At 43.3% G+C, this 18,876-nt stretch overlaps 1 protein-coding gene across 8 annotated transcripts in view; it reads left to right on the top strand.

Moving 5' to 3' along the window:
- CDK19 (cyclin dependent kinase 19) overlaps positions 1–18,876 on the top strand; it is an 86,050-nt gene that overhangs the window by 10,134 nt on the left and 57,040 nt on the right. For 5 of the 8 annotated variants that reach the window (XR_004692190.2, XM_060272633.1, XM_035109070.2 and 2 more), the window contains exon 2: positions 16,511–16,586. The exons of 1 other annotated variant lie outside the window; for it this stretch is intronic. Coding sequence is in view for 6 of the 7 variants with exons in the window: in XM_060272633.1 (XP_060128616.1) it covers positions 16,511–16,586 (76 nt within the window). In the remaining variant the exon portion in view is untranslated. Of the gene's footprint in view, positions 1–6,921; positions 6,990–9,629; positions 9,691–16,510; positions 16,587–18,876 lie in introns of those variants that run through there. 2 more of the 8 variants (XM_035109074.2, XM_035109073.2) reach the window with 2 other exon arrangements.

Here is an 18,876-nt window from a genome sequence, read left to right as displayed (position 1 = left end):
TTTAGAAAAATTATCCACACCATTGCCACAGAAAAGGGCCCATTCTTTTTAAATAAAGAAACTGTTGAGAAGAAAAAACCAATGATAAGATTGAGAAACCTTATGGAATAGAAGTATTCACAAGTCAAGTCGTATCCAGTCTATTGTCAGTAATGGCAGAAGGTTTGGGAAGAATGTTTTTGTTTGTTTTAATTGTTGACAATATCACATAAGTCAATTGTTTAGGGAAAGAAGCTTTGGCTAGGGTAGACTTCAGTCAAATATAGCTTACATTCTAGCTAGTGAGATGTATAGTAGTATGCATATTTACTCAGAAGTAAAGATTCCATATGTAACAATGCATAGAATTGCACACTCTATTTGAAAAAACTGAAACTGTGTTTCTGAAAGATGTATCCTTTATTGACCTTGTTTGTTGGTGTTCATGAACTGAAACAAAGGCAGTATTTTATCTCAGGTTTCACCTTGGGTAAAATACATGAACAGCTGACCTAAAAAAGACTTGTTTGTTTCAAGTCTGAATCTGCTCCAAGTTGGGTGTTTTATGATGAGTTTGCAAGCTTCTTCAATAACTTTAGTTCCAAAAAACAGTTCCAACTGTATTGTAACAGGGGAAAAAAGTTGTGGTACATTATATTAATGAAAATGTATTGCTTTAAAATATTAGAGGAAAAATATTTTTGGCACTTGGTACACATGACCCAGTTGGTACACATGACCCACAAAGCGGATCATTTTGAAAATGTATTGCCTTGACATCTTGATGGTAAAGCCTGACAAATTTCTTCATTTGCTTTGAAGGGCAGGTTGAATATGCCCTGAAAACTCAGGTCTCCTTTGTCAGTCTATTTTAGGAATTAATAGTTGCCTAGCAGGGACGATCAAACCTATCCATTCTTAAGGAAATCAGCCCTGAGTGCTCCCTGGAAGGACAGATCGTAAAGCTGAGGCTCCAATACTTTGGCCACCTCATGAGAAGAGAAGAATCCTTGGAAAAGACCCTGATGTTGGGAAAGATTGAGGGCACTAGGAGAAGGGGACGACAGAGGACAAGATGGTTGGACAGTGTTCTCGAAGCTACGAACATGAGTTTGACCAAACTGCGGGAGGCAGTGCAAGACAGGAGTGCCTGGCGTGCTATGGTCCATGGGGTCACGAAGAGTCGGACACGACTAAACGACTAAACAACAACAAAGCAGGGACGTAGGCAGGATCAAAATTGGGGGGGCAAGGGGCGGGTCCAAGGCACAGGGGGAGGGGCCACAGTGGGGCAAGGAAAGCCATGGTCGTTCAGGGGCGAGGGGGCGCCAGGATCAGCCCGAATTTAGGCTGTTGCGATCCCTTCCTCCCCCTCCGCGATCGCCGGGGTGGGTGGAGGGAAAGCTGGCTTTCCCTCCACAGCCAGCAAGGGAGAAGGGAGACGTCCCTTCTAGCCGGCTGGCTGTGGGGCGGGTGGAGGGAAAGCCCCAGAGCCGCGCAAAGCGTTTGGCTAGCTTTCCCTCCACCCGCCCCACAGCCAGCCAGGGAGAAGGGAGACGGCACCGGGCGGCAGCGGGGCAGGCTGGCCACCAGCGGCCCTGCTTCTAGGGGGGGCAACTGCCCCCCTGCCTACGCCCATGTTGCCTAGTGAAAACAAATTGCAGGCTAGAAATGCTGTACACTGGGAGAAGAGGTTTTCTCACTCAGTGGCCTTCTTTGTTTCTGATGCATACTCACCAGCAGAGATGGAGGCAGGCTTGAGGCCCCAGGCACTTACTTCCTTGGGAATGGATGGGGACTGGTGGTGAAAGAGAGTTGAGGTGAGGGGCCAGTGATAGCAAAGGGGCTCAGCAGTAAGGATGTACAGTACAGCCAATTCCAGCTGCCCAGTGTCAGATGCAAGGCAGCTGCCACCAACTTTCTTCTCAATAGCAAGGTCCTTTGTGGGTCCAACTAAGCATGGAGCAGGGGTTCCTAAGCCTCTTGGGCCATCCACTCTGGAAATACACAGCTGGAAAGCAACCTTTTTGTCTTGGTATGGTATTAGGAGACAGAAGTGGTGGCATCTGGAGCCAAAAGGATTTTCATCATGATCCCTAAGCACCAGAGGCACGCTTTGTACTCAGCAAAGGTATCATAAGTCATGTGTCAGGAGTAATAACATCTAGAGGCTTTTCAGCTGGCCAATTTTCTTCTTCTGTAGCACTGAGGAGAGTGTTTGGCTACGGATGGGACAATGCTCTCTTACTGGGTGCTGAGGAGATCCCAACAGAGGGAATGAGGAAGAATGTCACCCTCACTGCTGGTGGTGTGGCTTGGTTTACCATGACCATCTCTTTGCTGTGTTGATGTCTGCGGATTTAAAAATGGGAGAGGCATGTGCACAGATGGAAGGAACAAACCACAGCAGTAGCAGCAGTAGAACAACTCTGCACTGGTGAAAAATGGGTACCGGGAATAAAAATAAAATAAATTTAGTTTAGTTTAGCTTACTGTTTTTAATTGGATTATGATTATGGATACGTTAATTGGCTGTTTTTATTGGAAAGTTAATAAAAATTACTTAAAAAGAAAAATGGTGACCGGGAAGGAAGGAGGAAGAGAAACTTTATCCATGTGGCCAGATGGGTGGGGTAGAAATAATAAATTGTTGTTGTTGTTGTTTGCTATTATAGCACATAGCCAAATGACCTGGTGAAGGAGGAACAGAGCAATCTATTTCTCCTTCACCCAGCCCAGTTACTATCCTGAATAGAATAAACAGCAGAATAGGTTTTAAGGCGCTGCAAGGATCTTTGCTACAACACTTACACAGCTACTCTGCTGGAAATTGTTGCTGTAAGCTCTTCTTGTGATTGAGCTAGCCTTGGGTTTGCTTTTGTACACACTACTATACCTTTAAAGCACATTCGAAGCACATCGCCCCACAAAGAACCCTAGAAACTGTAGTTTATCCCTCACAGAGTTACAGTTCCCAGCACCCTTAACAAATTACAGTGCTCAGAACGCTTTGAGTGGAAAAATGTCTTTGAATATTCTTGGTGTGTATGCCCCACTCATAGAATTGTAGAGTTAGAAAGGACCGTGAGGGTCATCTAGTCCAACCACCTGCAAGAAGAGCAATGCTTTCTTGTATGTTCTTTATTCAGTCACAGGGCTTATTCCCCACCCCTCGCCCCCAAATGAAATGGCAAAATACACATGAATTATGGTATGAGTCTCATTCATGTATAACTTCCTGCTGGTTGTGTTCTTCACAAAGAGCTTGTTTCCATAGTGTCAGAGAGTTGTTAAACAGTTTGACATAAGATCAGATGTGTATAGTGATTTTCTTCCTCACTGCATTAACAACATTCACAGGTGATATATTACAGACTGCAAGGTGCTGTTGATGTCAAATGTGAAAGCATTTTTAATAAATGGAAGAAAATTAACATAAATTGAATATAAACTGTCACTGAAAGGGGAAAACATATGAAACCTAACTTACAGTGTTTGAAACCAAAACTGAAAACTGGAACAGATAAACCTTTTGTATAGTGATGTTTGTATTTCAGATAATGTGCTTAGCACTGTCAAGAAGTTCCACAACAAAGATTTGTAATCAGGTGTAAGAATTTATAATACTGTATTTGTTTACATAGGGCTGCAAGACTTATTTCCTTTATCTAGTTGTTTTCAAGCAGTGTTTTTATATCATGCTTTTATGCAGGATGTAGGATGGCCTTGGGAAGAAAAGCAGGATGTAGTTCAGGATACTAGTGTGCATAGATTATTAGGCCATGGTTTAATGGTGTTATTGCTACTTCTCTGGCAAGTACTGTAAATTAAAGAAAAAATGGTCATGCAACATTTAATGAGCATCATTATGAGTTTAATTACTGTGTGATACTCAGTTGCATACCACCTCAGAGGAGTGCCTCCTCATCTTCTATTTTCTTACTGTGTATGGTGTGATGGATCCCCCACCTCACTGCTTTAACCTCAGAGGCTCTCCCTGTGCTTCTCCACAAACAGGAGAAAAAAACCTCCAGAATCCAAATTGGACTTGTCTCCAGAGTACCTCAGGCTCTGCGTTCGAAACCTATGGCCACCAGTGGGGTCTCCCTCCCTGGGATCCCTACTGCTACAGTGTGCCTCTCCCTTAGGCAACTATGTGGCTCCTTCGGCTTCTCTAACCAGCCCTTTGTATGACAGGAGAAACAGCAAACAGTTTCCTCTTCCCCAGGAAAGCTTTGTTCTCCCCTCTTTGTCACACCTCTGAAGGTACTGAGACACTGCCGAGTCAGAGAACGTTTAAGCACATTTAACTTTATTATTTAACTTATAAACATGAGTTTCTTTGGTTCTTAAAAGCACATATCTTCTTATTTAACACAGTTTTCTTCATACAGCTCCTGCATCCCTCTTTAACACTCTACTCCAGGGGTGTCAAACTCAAATTCATCGGGGGCCGCATCAGCAGTTTGGTCACCCTCAAAGGGCCAGTTGTGTCTGTAGGACTATGTGTCCTCTCCTTATTATCATAAATTATTGTCACTGCATTCAATTATCACTGTTTTTTGTAATAATGTAAGCTCTTTCCCGCCCCCACACGGATCACATTCCTGTGTCGTGGCGCATGTGTGGGAGGGGATGTAAACGAGGGAAATTTGAACAAAAGGTGGGGATCGACGACTTCCGGGGGGGGGGGGCTCAACTAAACCTTCGGCAGGAAGGAGAAAGCCACTGCTGGGATTAAAAACCTGCAGATGGAAAGAGGGCTTCCCTCTCCCGCCCTGCGCACACCCAAACCCCGCTAGGCAGGATGCCACACGCTGCAACCCACCCCATGCTTTGGAGAGAGGCAGGAACATGCGGTGCAGCGCCAACTCCCTGCTTTGCTTTTGCATCCTCCCTCCTCAGCGCCAGAGTCCCTTCCCCTCGCGCTGAGGGAGGGCAGCGGATTTCCCGAGGAGGAAGGCGGCGGCAGCCCCAGCGGACGTGCATCTTCGCCTCAGAGCTGCTCTTCCCCCCACCCGCGCTGTTGTCGTCTTCGCCGCCTACTCTCCCTACCGGGACTGCAGGCAGAGGAGGCTTGAAAACCTCCCCCCCAAAAAAATCCCCCTCCCACCTACTCAAACCGCGAGGCGACTCCATCTGGAGCCCTACATCACGAGGGGCTGAGAGGAGGAGGCGGCAGAGCGGGAAGAGCAGGAACCCGTGCCGTCGTCGTCGCCTCCCTCCCGGCCGCCCCCCGGGGAGCAGCTCCCCCGGAACTGAGAAGCCAAAGGGCGGCTCGGGGGTGGGGGGCAGAGCAAAAGCCAGGCACCCTCCCGAGTGTCTATGAGGAGAAAACGGGGGAAGAGGGAAGAGAAACCCGGCTCCATCAAGAGAGCGGCTGTTGCGCTTCGCCTACTTCCCCCTCAGGCTCACTCCGCGTCCCTTTCGCCCGCTCGCTCGCCCACCTCCCGGATGCAGCCGAGGAGAGGAAGGGAAGCGGCGGGCGGCGGCTCCCCAGTGCCGCCTCACTCGCTCTCGGAGACAACAGTAAAGCCCGCCAAAAAAAAATCCAGCGCTGCTCCGTCCCGGCACCAACTTTGCCGGCGTCGCCTGTAGGGCTTTCCTACCTCCTCGGCGGGCTTCCTCCTCCTCCTCCTGCATCTCACTTCCCCGTCTGGCCGCTGTGCCACCGCCTCCCTCAGCCTCATTCGAAATTGAAATTCCCTGGCCAAGCCGTCAGCGCGGCTCCAGCGCCCCGGCCTCCGCCTGCAGCTCTGCCCCCGGTTTTGACCCTCGGCCAATCGCAGGCTCCAGAACTACTGTCAGTGGATATTGTCGGCGGCGGCTACGCGGGCCACATGACGAGGTCTGGCGGGCCGGATTAGGCCCCCGGGCCTTGTGTTTGACACCCGTGCTCTACTCTCTACCAACTCCCTAACTCCCAACTGTCAACTGCCAACCACCTAACTGACCAAACCGCTCCTCTCTCCTTTTAAACTGGGAACAGTCCCGCCCCCATCAGAATGTTATGTCAGTCAGGCTGGAGGTGGATTTAGTCTTTTCCAGCCAGGTAGGAATAAATATTTCAAAACTGTGTCAATCCGTTACATATGGCTGCTCAGAGCTACAATGCATGTCTTCCATGTTTGGTTTCCCTTTAAGGGTAGGAAAAAATAAAAATGCATAGTCCTTTCAATTACATGGTATAAGTGTACAGTAATGGAACTGTAGTATTGTGTGGTGGGGAGATGGTGATATTTTTCTTTTGGAAAGACTTTTAAGGCACAATCCTATACTCAATATCTATCAGGTGAGAGACTATAGGATTTGGCTGAATCACCCTTACACAGCCAGAATGCATGATGAATCACCATCTTTAGATATGCTGTCAGTACATTGTGTTTGCAGCCCATTCTGACAGCCAAGATACACTGGTAGAAAGGCTGAAATACTTAGGCAGTCACCAATACCTGTTTATTTCATAGTTAGAGCCCCAGTGACGTGGGGCAATTTTTCTCTTGCCATACATGTTTAGTTCACCTTGTGAACTTTAGTGTTGGGAAACGGGATACTTTGTTCAAAATAGCTTGTCTCGAGAACATTGTTAGGGACTTCAGGACATTGTTAACACTTCTCTGCACTAAGCAGGGATGGGGGACTTGTGGCCCTCCAGATGTTGTCAGACTGTAACTCCCATCAATCCCAGCCAGCATGGCCAATAGTCTGAGACAATGAGAGTTCTAGTCCAGAAACATCTGGAGGGCCTCAGGTTCCCCATCCCCTTTCTTGAAAGATCGCAGAACGACCAGCAGCTACATACACATAGTACTTCAGTATAACCCTACTAAGCAGAAATATGCTCATGGTCACCGCAGTCTCCCCCCTCCCTTCTCCCCATCCAGGTGGTGCTGAGGGAAGCCTTGAGGCATCAATTTTGATTGAGCACTAAGATAGCACCACTTGTCCTCCCTTTTGCACACACTCTGAGATACTTAATGTGCAATGTGCATCAGGATCTACAAACTATGGTACAGTATGTTTTCTGTCTGTTGACTGTTATTTGCTCTGTCTGCCCTAACAGAGACTGCTTTGCAACAGGTATAGGCAGTGCTTTTTTCCCTGGGGGTACGCAGGGGTACGCACCCCCCCCTAAACGTTTTGTGAATCTAAGTTTGGTTTGGCCTCATTGAGGGGCAGTATTTCAATATGAGTAGGAAAATGAGAGTACTGTACTGCTAAACATTTTTTAAAGAAAAAAGCACTGGGTATAGGATCCTGTTCAACACTCCATTCCATGCTGAGAACATGGGAGACCCATCCCATAATGAGCAGCAGTGCCCAGCATGCTCTTGGCTGTTTCTCTTTGTGGTTGTTAATCTGCCAGGCAGACTTCTGTACCCGTGCAAGCTTCGTGGCAGAGAGTTATGCAGCAGATGAATATGTCCCTATCTTAGAGCTAGTTCCATAAGGCATACTGCACCTGTTACTCTGCTGTCCGTTGAACAGCTATCTGAGACACAGGAACCCTATTATCCATTATGTTGTTCAAGAAAGACTATGATTTTGCCCTGCTTGTTTCTTTGTTGTTGTGGAGTGTTAAATAAGAATCCCTTTCCCTTTCTGGCTTCAGTATTGCACTCTCTCAGGGAAATGGGAGGAACTTCATGGGCAAAAGGGAATTGGCTTCTCCCCTCTCTCTGCTTACTCATACCACTTTGATAGGTGAAAAGGGCCACCCACCTGCAAATCGCCTGATGTCAGATGACTCACCTTTGAGTGACTCACCTGGGAGTGTGTCCCTGTTGATGGGTTAGAATAGAATTGTAGAATTGAAAGGGACCTTGATGGTCATCTAGTCCAACCCTCTGTAATGCAAGAATCTCAAAACATGGTCTACCATCCAATTTGAAACCATACCAGATCCTGCTTAGCTTTGCAAATGTGTTAGGAGTTTTATTGCTGTACCACTACTGTAGTTCATTGCCTCCCTCTATGTGTAGGCAGTTTATGGGCTTCATTGGCAGTACAAGTCTTGGCTACTTGGTACCGGCAGAGTTTTGTGGTATTCTATATGCTTGTCTGTTGTTTTTTTACATCATTTTGGGATTTTCTGTTTGTATTTTTCTCCTCTTCGCTGAGTGAGCATTGGAGATGGCAGCTGTTTACCTATGCATATTGGCATAGCCCCCTAAAGGGGGAGGGGTATAAGTTTGTTCTGTTATGAAGTTCTATAGCACAGTAGGAGCAATGATAATACACACAGACCTTCCACTGATCTCTCTGTTTGCTTCTAATTGATTTGAGCAGATTTTTCTATTTACTGCTTGAATAAATATTTCAGAAATTATTCTTAATTTGATAGTAACCTGTCTTCAAAAACAATTTTACTTTTAATGTGGTGTTTCAGGAGTTTCAAAGTGTAATTCTTCTCTTCAGAAGGGCTAGAAAGCAGGTGTGATTGCAAGGTGACAGACCCGCTTGCAAATAGCCATTCATTTTTACAGTTGTCCTGCAGTATATAGTGCAAATGGTGCTGTTTTGGAAAATGTTTAAGTGGTAATTTAGTTTTTGCCACCTGTACCTGGAATCCTGATTTTTAAAAAATACTTAGTATAAACTTCTGATTCAGGTCAGTTTCTGAACTACAGTACTGATGTTCAAAAGGCTTCTTATCATGAATGATATTGTGGTCACTGCTGCATCCATGCAAATGTTTCCACTGTTTATTAGTTCCTTATAGTACTGTTTCTATGTTTTTGTTGATAACTTTTGAATATACATTTGTTCTCAAGTGTTTTCCCATAATGTTTTGTCCTCTCTTCTCACCCTCTCCTTGAGGCAGGAGGAATGGAATTTTCTCCTATGTCAAACTGGCTGGTGGTCCTGTACTGTGTGGGACATAGCTAGCTTGCTATAAATGGAGAGGATTTTGAATCACCTCTCCCCCCCTCAAATAAAGAGCTTATTAGCTCATGTGTGATAAAAGTAGGATAAGTGAAGATATTCATTTATATTCCACAAAAGGTAAATGAAGATCTTATCAGTGCTTACTTTGAAAAAACAAACAAACACTTTTGAGTAAGTTGTATTTTCAAGGTAGCCATAACTGCTTTTGTGTACTGCATGTAGTTCAGCAATACTGAAGTGGATACAGATGATTTTTTTCCAGTGAGTTTAAGATGGTTTGAAAGCGCAAGTGATTGCTCATAAAGTTTACTCTCATCCCACTGGTAAGAAGTTTTTTTTAAAGTTTTTTTTTTAAAAAAATCTTTGTTTCAGAAACTTGCAAAATGTGTTTAACCAGAATCATAGAATCATAGAGTTGGAAGAGACCACAAGGGCCATCCAGTCCAACCCCCTGCCAAGCAAAAGTTTGGACAATGAAATGTGTTTATTTGTGGGTATGTTCTGGGAAGTTAAGCCACTCACAAACACTTTCAACTCTCAAATATTTCTGTTTAATATCAAAGAATAATCTTTACCTATTTGTTGCTTTGGTGACTCCTGAACTTCCTTGAAAGTCTTGGACTGGTAACTATCATGTTTCCAAATGGTGTGCCTATTTATTAAAGAACTGCTCAGTGGATATCTAGGTATTTGGCACTGTTGAGACGTAAATCTTGTATATCTACATAAATCTCTGCCTTTTACTTCTGCTGTGTCCATAGATTCCATCGGGCTTCGTATATGGACTTCAAGCCTTGGAGGTAGCAGAATATTCAGCAGAAGGTAAAGAGGAGTGCTGCCTTCTGGCGTCATAGTGTGTGCTTGTGTGCGAATGTGCGCTGGGGTAGTTAGTGTTGTACAATCCTTCTAGGGAAGAGGCAAATATAGTCCTGTTGGCTTGGGATCTTAGTTAATAGAACAGTTATGTCAATAGACTGCCTGTTGTTTGAATTTGGTCAAAAGTTCCATCATCAAATGTTCTATGAAATCAAGAATGCCCTTGTGTAAGTCTCAGCTTACCACTGTTTCCCATCATAGGCTCACCTGATAGCAATGTAAGGACTATAGAGCCTTTGTCTCCCACTTTGGTGGGAGTGAGGGAGGTCACTCTCACATGCACGCTCTAGCCTCTCAGATAGGACTGGTTATTCCTTTCAACTCGCCTCAAAAGACTTACCCATTCTCCATTCCCAATTTAGGCCACATGGCCTAACTTTCCCTTCTGTCCTTTCACTTAATGTCTGGTGTCTCTGGACATGAGCACAATGCTCAGGAAGAAGCTTGCAGAGAGCAAATACACACACACAGAGTCTTCACAGGTTTGAAGGGTTCACGTCAGCATTTGTAGTGAAGTGTTTGCATGTGTTGTAGATACAAGCACATGTTCTGCTCCCTATCATTCTGCTGCTTTATGGGAGGGCCGTGGAGGTGGCTGCCACCATTCCATAGGATGCATTTAGTGAGATTCAGTGTGTATGTTTGTGTTTTGATCTTAAGACATAATAAGAGTCTGCTGAATTAGGCCAATGGCCCATCTACTTCAGCATCCTGTTTTCACAGTGGCCAACGAGATGCCTGTGTGAAGTCCTCAAACAGAACATGAGCTCAACAGTGCACTACCCACCTGCAGTTCTCAGCAACTGGTATTCAGAGTCATACTGCCTCTGACCGTGGAGGTAGAGCATAGCCATTGTAACTAGCAGCTAGCATCTTCTGGGCGCTATGTTGGCTAGCTAGCCAGCCAGCTTCCTTGAAAAGTGTTACGGGCCACTTTTCAAGCAGTACAGCATCCATGTGACCTCTGCCATTTTAAGTGGGTAGGTTGATGATGAGGGTATAGACAGGTGAGAGAAGCATCCCCTTCTCAAAGGAAAGGCAGCCTGCACATGCTTAATGGCACTTTGGAAAGATTTCCCCTCAGAAAATAACTCTGCACATTCTAAGAGACTCTTTGTTCTAGTTCCCAGAAGCTTTATTCATTGCACTTTTTATGGAAAAGGGGCCACCATATGATGTAACTTGGTGCTCTGGAAGGTTTTTTTTTGGGGGGGGGTCTGGATTCTGGAGGCTTCTTCAAAGCATATATTTTTGTAATTGACATACTTCAATTTATGTATTTTTTTTTGTTCCAATAAACTAATGCTTTCAATACTTGGCCTCTATTTTACATTATTTGACTGGTCAAAATGCCACCAAAGTGAATAGGAATGTTGAACCGAACAGAAAGATGTTGAGTTACCTGTACATACTCCGTTTAGGCTCATGGTTGTAGGTGAAACCAATATGATTTCCTTGCAATTTAGTAGCAGTTAGGTTGTCTCATAGCCTCTCATCAGGGAACTATAGGAAGATGTAATACATTTAATTTCCTCTTCTGTGTTTGTTAAACTTTTTGTTTATAGTGGGATATGGCTCCTGTGTATGAGATTTGATGAGCTCCTGTTGATAATTTCTTCTACATGTTTTATAATTTAACTTCAGCTTTATTATATTGTCACCATGCATGAAACAAAACTAGGAGCTGATAACCTTTTTACACGAATAGCAACTTTAATCTCAACAGGTGCTGCTGGCCTGCTGGTGGTTTAGTCACTGCCACTAGAACCTGGCATGGCTCATGTTGACTAAACAAAACTAAATGATGGCTGCTAATGGGCTTGGCAGTGCTTGAATCAGGCTTGATTAATTTCTTGTGTAAATAAAATTAAGTATAGGAAAAAATAATGCACATTATATGTAGGTCAGCACATGGGACAGTTGCCCACAGAATTCATTAACAGTATAATATGCAATGAACTAAGCATGTCTGCTTTTCATTTCATAGCTTTCTCAGTAAGTAGGCTTATGCTTCAATTTTTATTGTTCTTCTCCAGGCTAAATATTAAAAATTGCATAGGCTTAATCATATTTCTGTGGGATTTATGCGTAGAACAAATCTTATGGTGTGATAGTAATTGCTTAGGTATGCATCATCTGTCCTGTCTTGTTTCTGACATTTATTTCTATCCAAATATATAAAGGGTGTTAAAGATAGCTTATTAACTTGTTGGATCACATTATTGATACTGGTATCTCTATCATTTTGTGATTTCAATTCTCTTCAGTTTTCTTCAGTATTTCTGTTGAGTACTATAGCAATTTCTAACATGAGTTGTGTCTAGGGGGAAGGCTTTGGTTTCAGGACGGTGACACTGCCAGTAGGAAACTATTTTAGGATGATGATGCATAGCATGCGGTTGTACAACCTTATAATGAATGTGACATATGGTTCATAAAAATCTAAGGGCTGGATATGAGGAGAGGTGCTTCTAGGAAGCCAGCTCTCTGCCCCAGGGCAGGTATCCTTTACACATTAATGCTCTTTCCCACCCCTGCCTAAAGAATTTACATGATCTCGTCTACAGTGTGCTGCAAGCAGACAGCACAACTGAGCATGATGTCTCACATCAAGGTGCATGCAAGTAGCTGACTTTAAATGTAGCTTAAGCAGGCACGCCAAGGAAAGGCAAAACCAGCTGTAGTGTCACTAGCTGTCCATATTCTCAAAGCTTGTGCATTTATTTATTTTTACTGTATAGTGAATTTGGATTGTGGTGGCGGTATAGAAACTTCAAGGGCGAGGCAAGGAACACAGCAGCAGCAAGACTCTTGATTGTACCAGCTGCAAACTCTGAGTTACTTACACAGAATGGGATCAATGACACTGAGCCCTTTGTCCTTTGCCAGAGCTGAATATCTTGGGAACACTCCTTGGGTGGGAATGAGTTAACAGAAACCGACCTGGATCCCTAAACTGCATTTCCATTTCCCACGATACCACCCTTTTGCAGGGACTACAAATTATGCTGGGGTTATAGTATGAGTAAAGTGCTCGTTTCTATATCTGGCCGTGAAATCCAGTCCCACCAAATATATCCTCTGTTGCAGGTGGGGTGGAGAGTCCAAATATAAGTCGGGGGAGCTACACATGAGTAGTAGAATGTTTAACAGTCAGAATGCCAACAGGTTAAACTTTTCTTATAATTTAATTTCTGTAACAGAAAAGGATGAGGCATGTTGAATTCCTGTTTGCCACAGAGCTACCTTACCTTATGGGCAAGTCTGCCCCCCCCCATCATTTAATTTTTCAAAGTTTTTTATTTGGCTGTTCCAATGGGCTCCTTCCTATGAAGCTACAATGTCAAAAGGATTTTGTGGCCCCCTATATCCCCCCCTCCGCCAATTAAAAAGAATTTGCCGGCTTTAGGCAGAGTACCTATTTTACACTTTAATGAGCAGGCCCTGATAGCTTGAGGAAGGCAGAAGATCAGATTGTGTCTGCCCATCTGCCAGGTAGTCAGAGCAACACCTGCTCTGGTTATGCTCCCTGAAGCGTGTCTAGGGCTTAGTAGGTAGGTGGTCCTTAAACTTAAGGATTTCTGATCCAGCAGTCATCTCTGATAATGGAAGTGGGAGGAAATTTTAGCTGAGTCTGACTCTCCTCTGCAACCCCACCCTGACCTGGTGTTACTCTATTTTCTATATAGGAGCCCTCTAGAACAGCATGGGAGGTAGTGAGGGTAGCTAACAGAGGTTGGGAAATGGATGCATGTTGGCTCCCCTCTCCTGTTATCAGAGGTGTCCACTATGTCCAATACTCTGCTGCAAATAGAATGAATCCTCCCATACAAACCACAGGTGTTACTGTGTAAAACATGGGGTATAATAGCTAAAATGAAAATAATGTGTATAAAAATAAGTTCGTGTTTGACATTGTGGAAGTATTGGGTCCAGTGATTCTATGCTCAGTTTCTCCTCAGTGAGCAAAGTTTGGTCAGTGTCTACTGATTTTGTAGTTTCTTGTAATAGACACGTAACATTTTACAAATGCTGCTGTCCTATGAATATTTGAGTATGATCCTCATTGAACAACCTGGATCTTGTACAGGAACGCTCAAGTTTTCCATACCTGATGTTGGCATAAAAGGAAGAACATAAGCTTCCAGCTGACAACAATTGAACTGTCACATCATAACTGTTATCACAGACTATCCAAGCGGAATGCTTTGGTAACCCTGGAGACCACTAGGTACAGTGGTACCTCTACTTACGAATTTAATGCATTTCAAACGCACAGGGCCGTCTTAAGCCCATCCAGCGCCCTGGCGCTAAGGTCCTTCCAGCGGCCCCCTCTGAAAGTGCAGCCTTGCTGGCCAAACCAGCTCCTGAGCGGCCAGACTTGGCTCCAGAGCCTCTCCAAGGACCCGCTGGTGGCGAAGCTCGACTGAGTGGAACCCAGCACTGGGGAAACGAGAAGGAGGCGCAGGCAGCGCAGAGTCCTCGGAGAAGGAGAGAGACGTGGCGCAGCCTCTCAGCTCATGGAGCACAGTCCTGGCCAGATCGCCAGAACACTGCGCTCACTTGGCGCCCTTCCAGCGCCCTCCAGCACCCAGTGCCATGGTTCTCCGCCACTAGCCTCTATGGCTAGGACGGGCCTGCGAACGCACATTTGTAAGTCGAAAAAATTTGTAAGTCGAATCCCATAGGAATGCATTGGGTGAAAAAATCGTAAGTCGAAGCAACCCTATCTAAAAATTCGTAAGTAGAAAAAATCCTATCTAAACTGCATCCAAGATGGCGGACGGAGCTCCGTTCGTAAGTAGAAACATTCGTAAATAGAGGTACCACTGGCTTGAAACATATGCAAACATGTACATAAGCACAGACACACAACTCAGATACTGTTGTAACTCCCAACAACTAGTTGGCAATTGTCCAATAATGTATGGAGAGCACCAGGAAATCTGATCCAAGTTAACTATATAGAAAACTAGGACTACAATCCTGAGCATGTTTTACTTGAGTTTAACCCATAGAGTTCATTGGTTTCAGGTAAGTGTGTATAGGATTGCATCCTTGGTATCTTAAAACCAAGCTGGGTATAAATAATATATCATTGAAACAACTAGCATAGCTCAAATTCCTTTTCTGATCAGTATCTGAAAGATAGTTCTGATTTCAAACTTTCATTTTGACCTTCATGGACAACCTGAAAATGGAATATAGCATGAATTGAAAAGAAGATTCTTCACTCTCTTACACATGTTAGTTTTTTCATTGGTTGTATATGTTTGACAAGCATTCATTGGGCTTTATGTCACTTGATGCAGAAGAGGGAGGAATCTGCGGAAAGTGAAGAACAGTCTGGAGTCTGAAGCTTCCCCATGCAAAGGTCTTAGTTTTACGTTGCAAGAACAAGTTGTTGAGTCATATATCTTAACATGCTTAACATGCTCTGTATTCAACTTCTGAAACATTTTCCAGACAAAATTGTTGCTTTTTTTAAAAGTCCAAAGACAGTACCTGGAAACTGCTTTATATACATAGTAGGCAAGGCTATTTGTTCAGCCCAGTATTGTTTTCTCTGTCTTCCAGTTGCTCTCCAGGTTCTTGTGGTTCTTATGCAGAGGTCTTTCCCCATCTCCTGATACCTGATCCTTCTTTAAATGGAGTACTAACAATCTTTGTTTTCAATGCTTCTTCCAAAAAGTATTTCACTTATTATTTTCAAAGAAAGATTATTATATTCTCAGATTCTCAGTTTTTGCAGTAGCATGATTTGGGGGTGGGCAGTTTGGAATCTCCCTCTTCCCTGGTGCCTTTGCATCTCTGACTTGGTATGCACCCAACTGAGGAGGCAGATGTCGCCCACATAAGCACCAGCTTCAAACCCATTAGGAATGGGGGAAGCAGTCTTAAACTTGCAGTATGTGGACTGTTCACTTCCCAGTAGATGTCAAGAATACGGTAAGACCAGCTTCCTCTCTTATCACTTGACAGAGAATCAAACTGTGAATAACATGCGTGGCTAGCATGTCCGAATAGCTTTAAAATTTAATCCTACTGTACAGTCTCTCTCCTCCAATTGCCTATTATTCAGGCATTCAACCCATCAAGAGGTTTAGCCCTTCTTTCCCCAGCACCAGTTCCAGTGAAAAACACATGCACAAACATACTCAACCTGCAGTTTGGTGTCAAAAATGATCCTGTTGGTACCAATGGGAGATGTTTTCAGAAGACTAATTACTGCACTAGGAAGCAATGTTCATTTATCACAGATAGGCAGGGAAAGGTTCAACTTCACTTTCATCCGTGCCATAATCCCTGCACCTTGTTGGTGCTAACTCTGTAACTTGTCTAAGGTTTTTGGGTTGAGCTAGCTTGTTTTGTCTGTCTTAGTTGTATTTCCTGGGTGCAGCTATATTTCTGTTTCCCTGTGAGATTCTTTCTTGCTGTTGTTGGCTAGTGCAGCTGGGCTGCTTAGATCTTGGGAATTCTCCAGGTTTTCAGGCTATGCTTGGTGCAGCCCTGTGTGCTTTTGTTAAAATACCATATCTTCATCATGTTTTGTTTTTGTTCTGTTTTTTGGTGGTATTTGGAAAACTGCCATTTCAAGAGGAGGTATTTTCACTAGAATATCACATGCCAGATTTATTGTTTTCTGGTTAATAGAAGAACTTTGTCATCCCTGACAAATATAGACTAGAGATTAATTAGTATGTGTGTTCTTTAACTATTTTAAATATAAATAAGCCCTGTACCATTTACTGTTTTCTTTTTCCAGAAAAGATGAAAAGGAGTATGCATTGAAGCAGATTGAAGGTACAGGGATATCCATGTCGGCATGTAGAGAAATAGCAGTAAGTGAATACAATGCTTAAATAAGTTTACAATTAACGGTGGGTTGTTGTTGTTTTTTAAAAAAAACTTCTGTAAAAGTTTAGGTTTAATTATATGATAAATGTCTTAATTGAAACTTTATTCAAGTATAATACACAACTATTTTTAAAAAAGTATTTTGTTAAATTTAAGAGACAAGCCTTAAATAAATCCTGAACAGCCATCTAGTCGGGCAGGCTTTTCCAGGCACATCAAATACATAACCCTGCTCCATTATTTCTTGTTATTTTATTGAATGTTTTATGTACTGTACATAGATTTCCTCCCCTCCTATAATCACCTTATTGTGATTTATGATAGCTGCCTAGGGATTTTTAAATATTTGTGGGATGTGTGTGTGCATATGAAAGTTAAATTATTTTAAAAAAACCTTTTGCAGAACATTTGGTACCACTCCAGTTGGGTTTGAAAGCAATTTCTAGCTTGGAGCTTCTTGAACTTGTGCCATCATTAGAAGGGATCTTATGAAAATGCTCTGATGTGTTTATTAAGAGAGATTACATGGTTTTTGGACTGAGTGTATAAATTGAACACCTCCCTGTTTGGGTAGCTGGAGGTAGTGAAATAACTTTTTAAAAATAAAGGTGTTTAAAATAGAAATTTGGTGCTTATTACCTTAGGGGGTATGTATTCATTTTTCAGTAATGAAAAGTTAAATCTGTGAATGTAATCCTCAGCAGTAGTGACTATTTCTGACCTGTATGCCACTGACAAAATATGAAATGGTACACTAGCTGAATATGCCACCAGGTGCGAGACACAGATTCTCTTCCTTTAGTTCCTCCCACTTCTAGGATATTTCTGTCATCCTGCATTTATAGCTCAATCACCTCTTTAGGAGGGGAATGGATAACCAAGCATGGGCCTGTTATTCAACAAATAACAGGAGACCAGGAACCTATAAAAGGCAAGCTCATAAAGCTGAGCCATGCATGTTTATGACTGTGTATACATGTCTTTTTCTCAGAATCATGGTGTGCCATTGAGAGACTGTATTCAGACAACAGGCCAGTGCTCAGAAATGGAATGCATAGTTTTATTACAAAGCAAAACATTGATTTAATATGCAGGCTGATAAGAGCAAAAAAAGCATTGGTTAATCAAACCATAATACCGGTATTAGTTCTCCTGAGATGAAGAGGCAGGGACTGAATATGGACAACATTCTTAGCACCAGATTGGAGTATTTGGGGTTGGTTGCAGGGGGGAGCTGGGGCTTTCCCCAATTCTGCAGGTGCCTGGAGCCTATTATGTTACAAATCTTCTTTGAATGGGACTAGGAAGGGAAGGGTGTAGTGGTGCTCACTTGGATCTTGAACTGATCTGAGAAAGAGAAGTTGCTGAATTGGAACTCATTACCAAGCTTAAAACCATGGAGCCACCTGGGATGAACAAAGACATAGGATTCTTATCTCATTATGCATGATCTAGCTTTCTTTAGCGCCTCAGCCCTTGCTTTCCCCCCGCAGGACCAATTGCAGTCATCATCAGTCGTTAACAGCCATCTACAGGTTTACCACTCCCATCAGCCCATCACCCATTCCCACCCACCCCCACCACCCTCTGTATATACATAAGGGTCTGACTCTTCTGTTTCAAGTGTATCTGAAGAAGTGTGCATGCACACGAAAGCTCATACCAAAATAAAAACTTAGTTGGTCTTTAAGGTGCTACTGAAGGAATTTTTTTTTATTTTGCTTCGACTCAGACCAACACGGCTACCTACCTGTGATCTGAGTTCAAAACAATAAAAATGAAGGAAGGCAAGGAATACTGGGAAGGAGGCCAAAGCTTCCTTTGTTTCTTAAACTAATCCTCTTTCTGGAGCCACAAAATGGACTATTTGAGAGTGTTGTGTATTGAGTCAAAGGATTTTATATCTGTATTATTATTGTCTGTATTTGCATTAGGATAAAGTAACTGCCTTTTGGTTCCAGAGGGTACAGCTACTATTGGTTCATTTAAGCTGCTGTATTTGGATCCTCTGTCTTATTGGTTTCCTCCAAAAGGCAGCACTGTAATTGCCTGATATTGTTCCCTCCAAAATGTATCCCTTTCTAGCTAGTTCCCTGTCCCTATAAATGTAGCCTTCCTGCCCTCAGTCTTGTTTACTTTAATAAAGAAGTGTTACTAGAGAACTGTCTGCAGCATATTATGTCAAGAGAGCTGAAATCACAAACCCCCACGTCACAACATAGCTTGCCTGATTTATTAAACTTTCTGCTACCGTTTTTACCTTCCCGCATTGGT

The sequence above is a fragment of the Zootoca vivipara genome, chromosome 3 (genome assembly GCF_963506605.1).
Source record: "Zootoca vivipara chromosome 3, rZooViv1.1, whole genome shotgun sequence".
Classification (NCBI taxonomy): domain Eukaryota; kingdom Metazoa; phylum Chordata; class Lepidosauria; order Squamata; family Lacertidae; genus Zootoca; species Zootoca vivipara.
The sequence above is the reverse complement of the archived record's forward strand: the minus strand, read 5'-3'. Positions and strand labels throughout refer to the sequence as shown.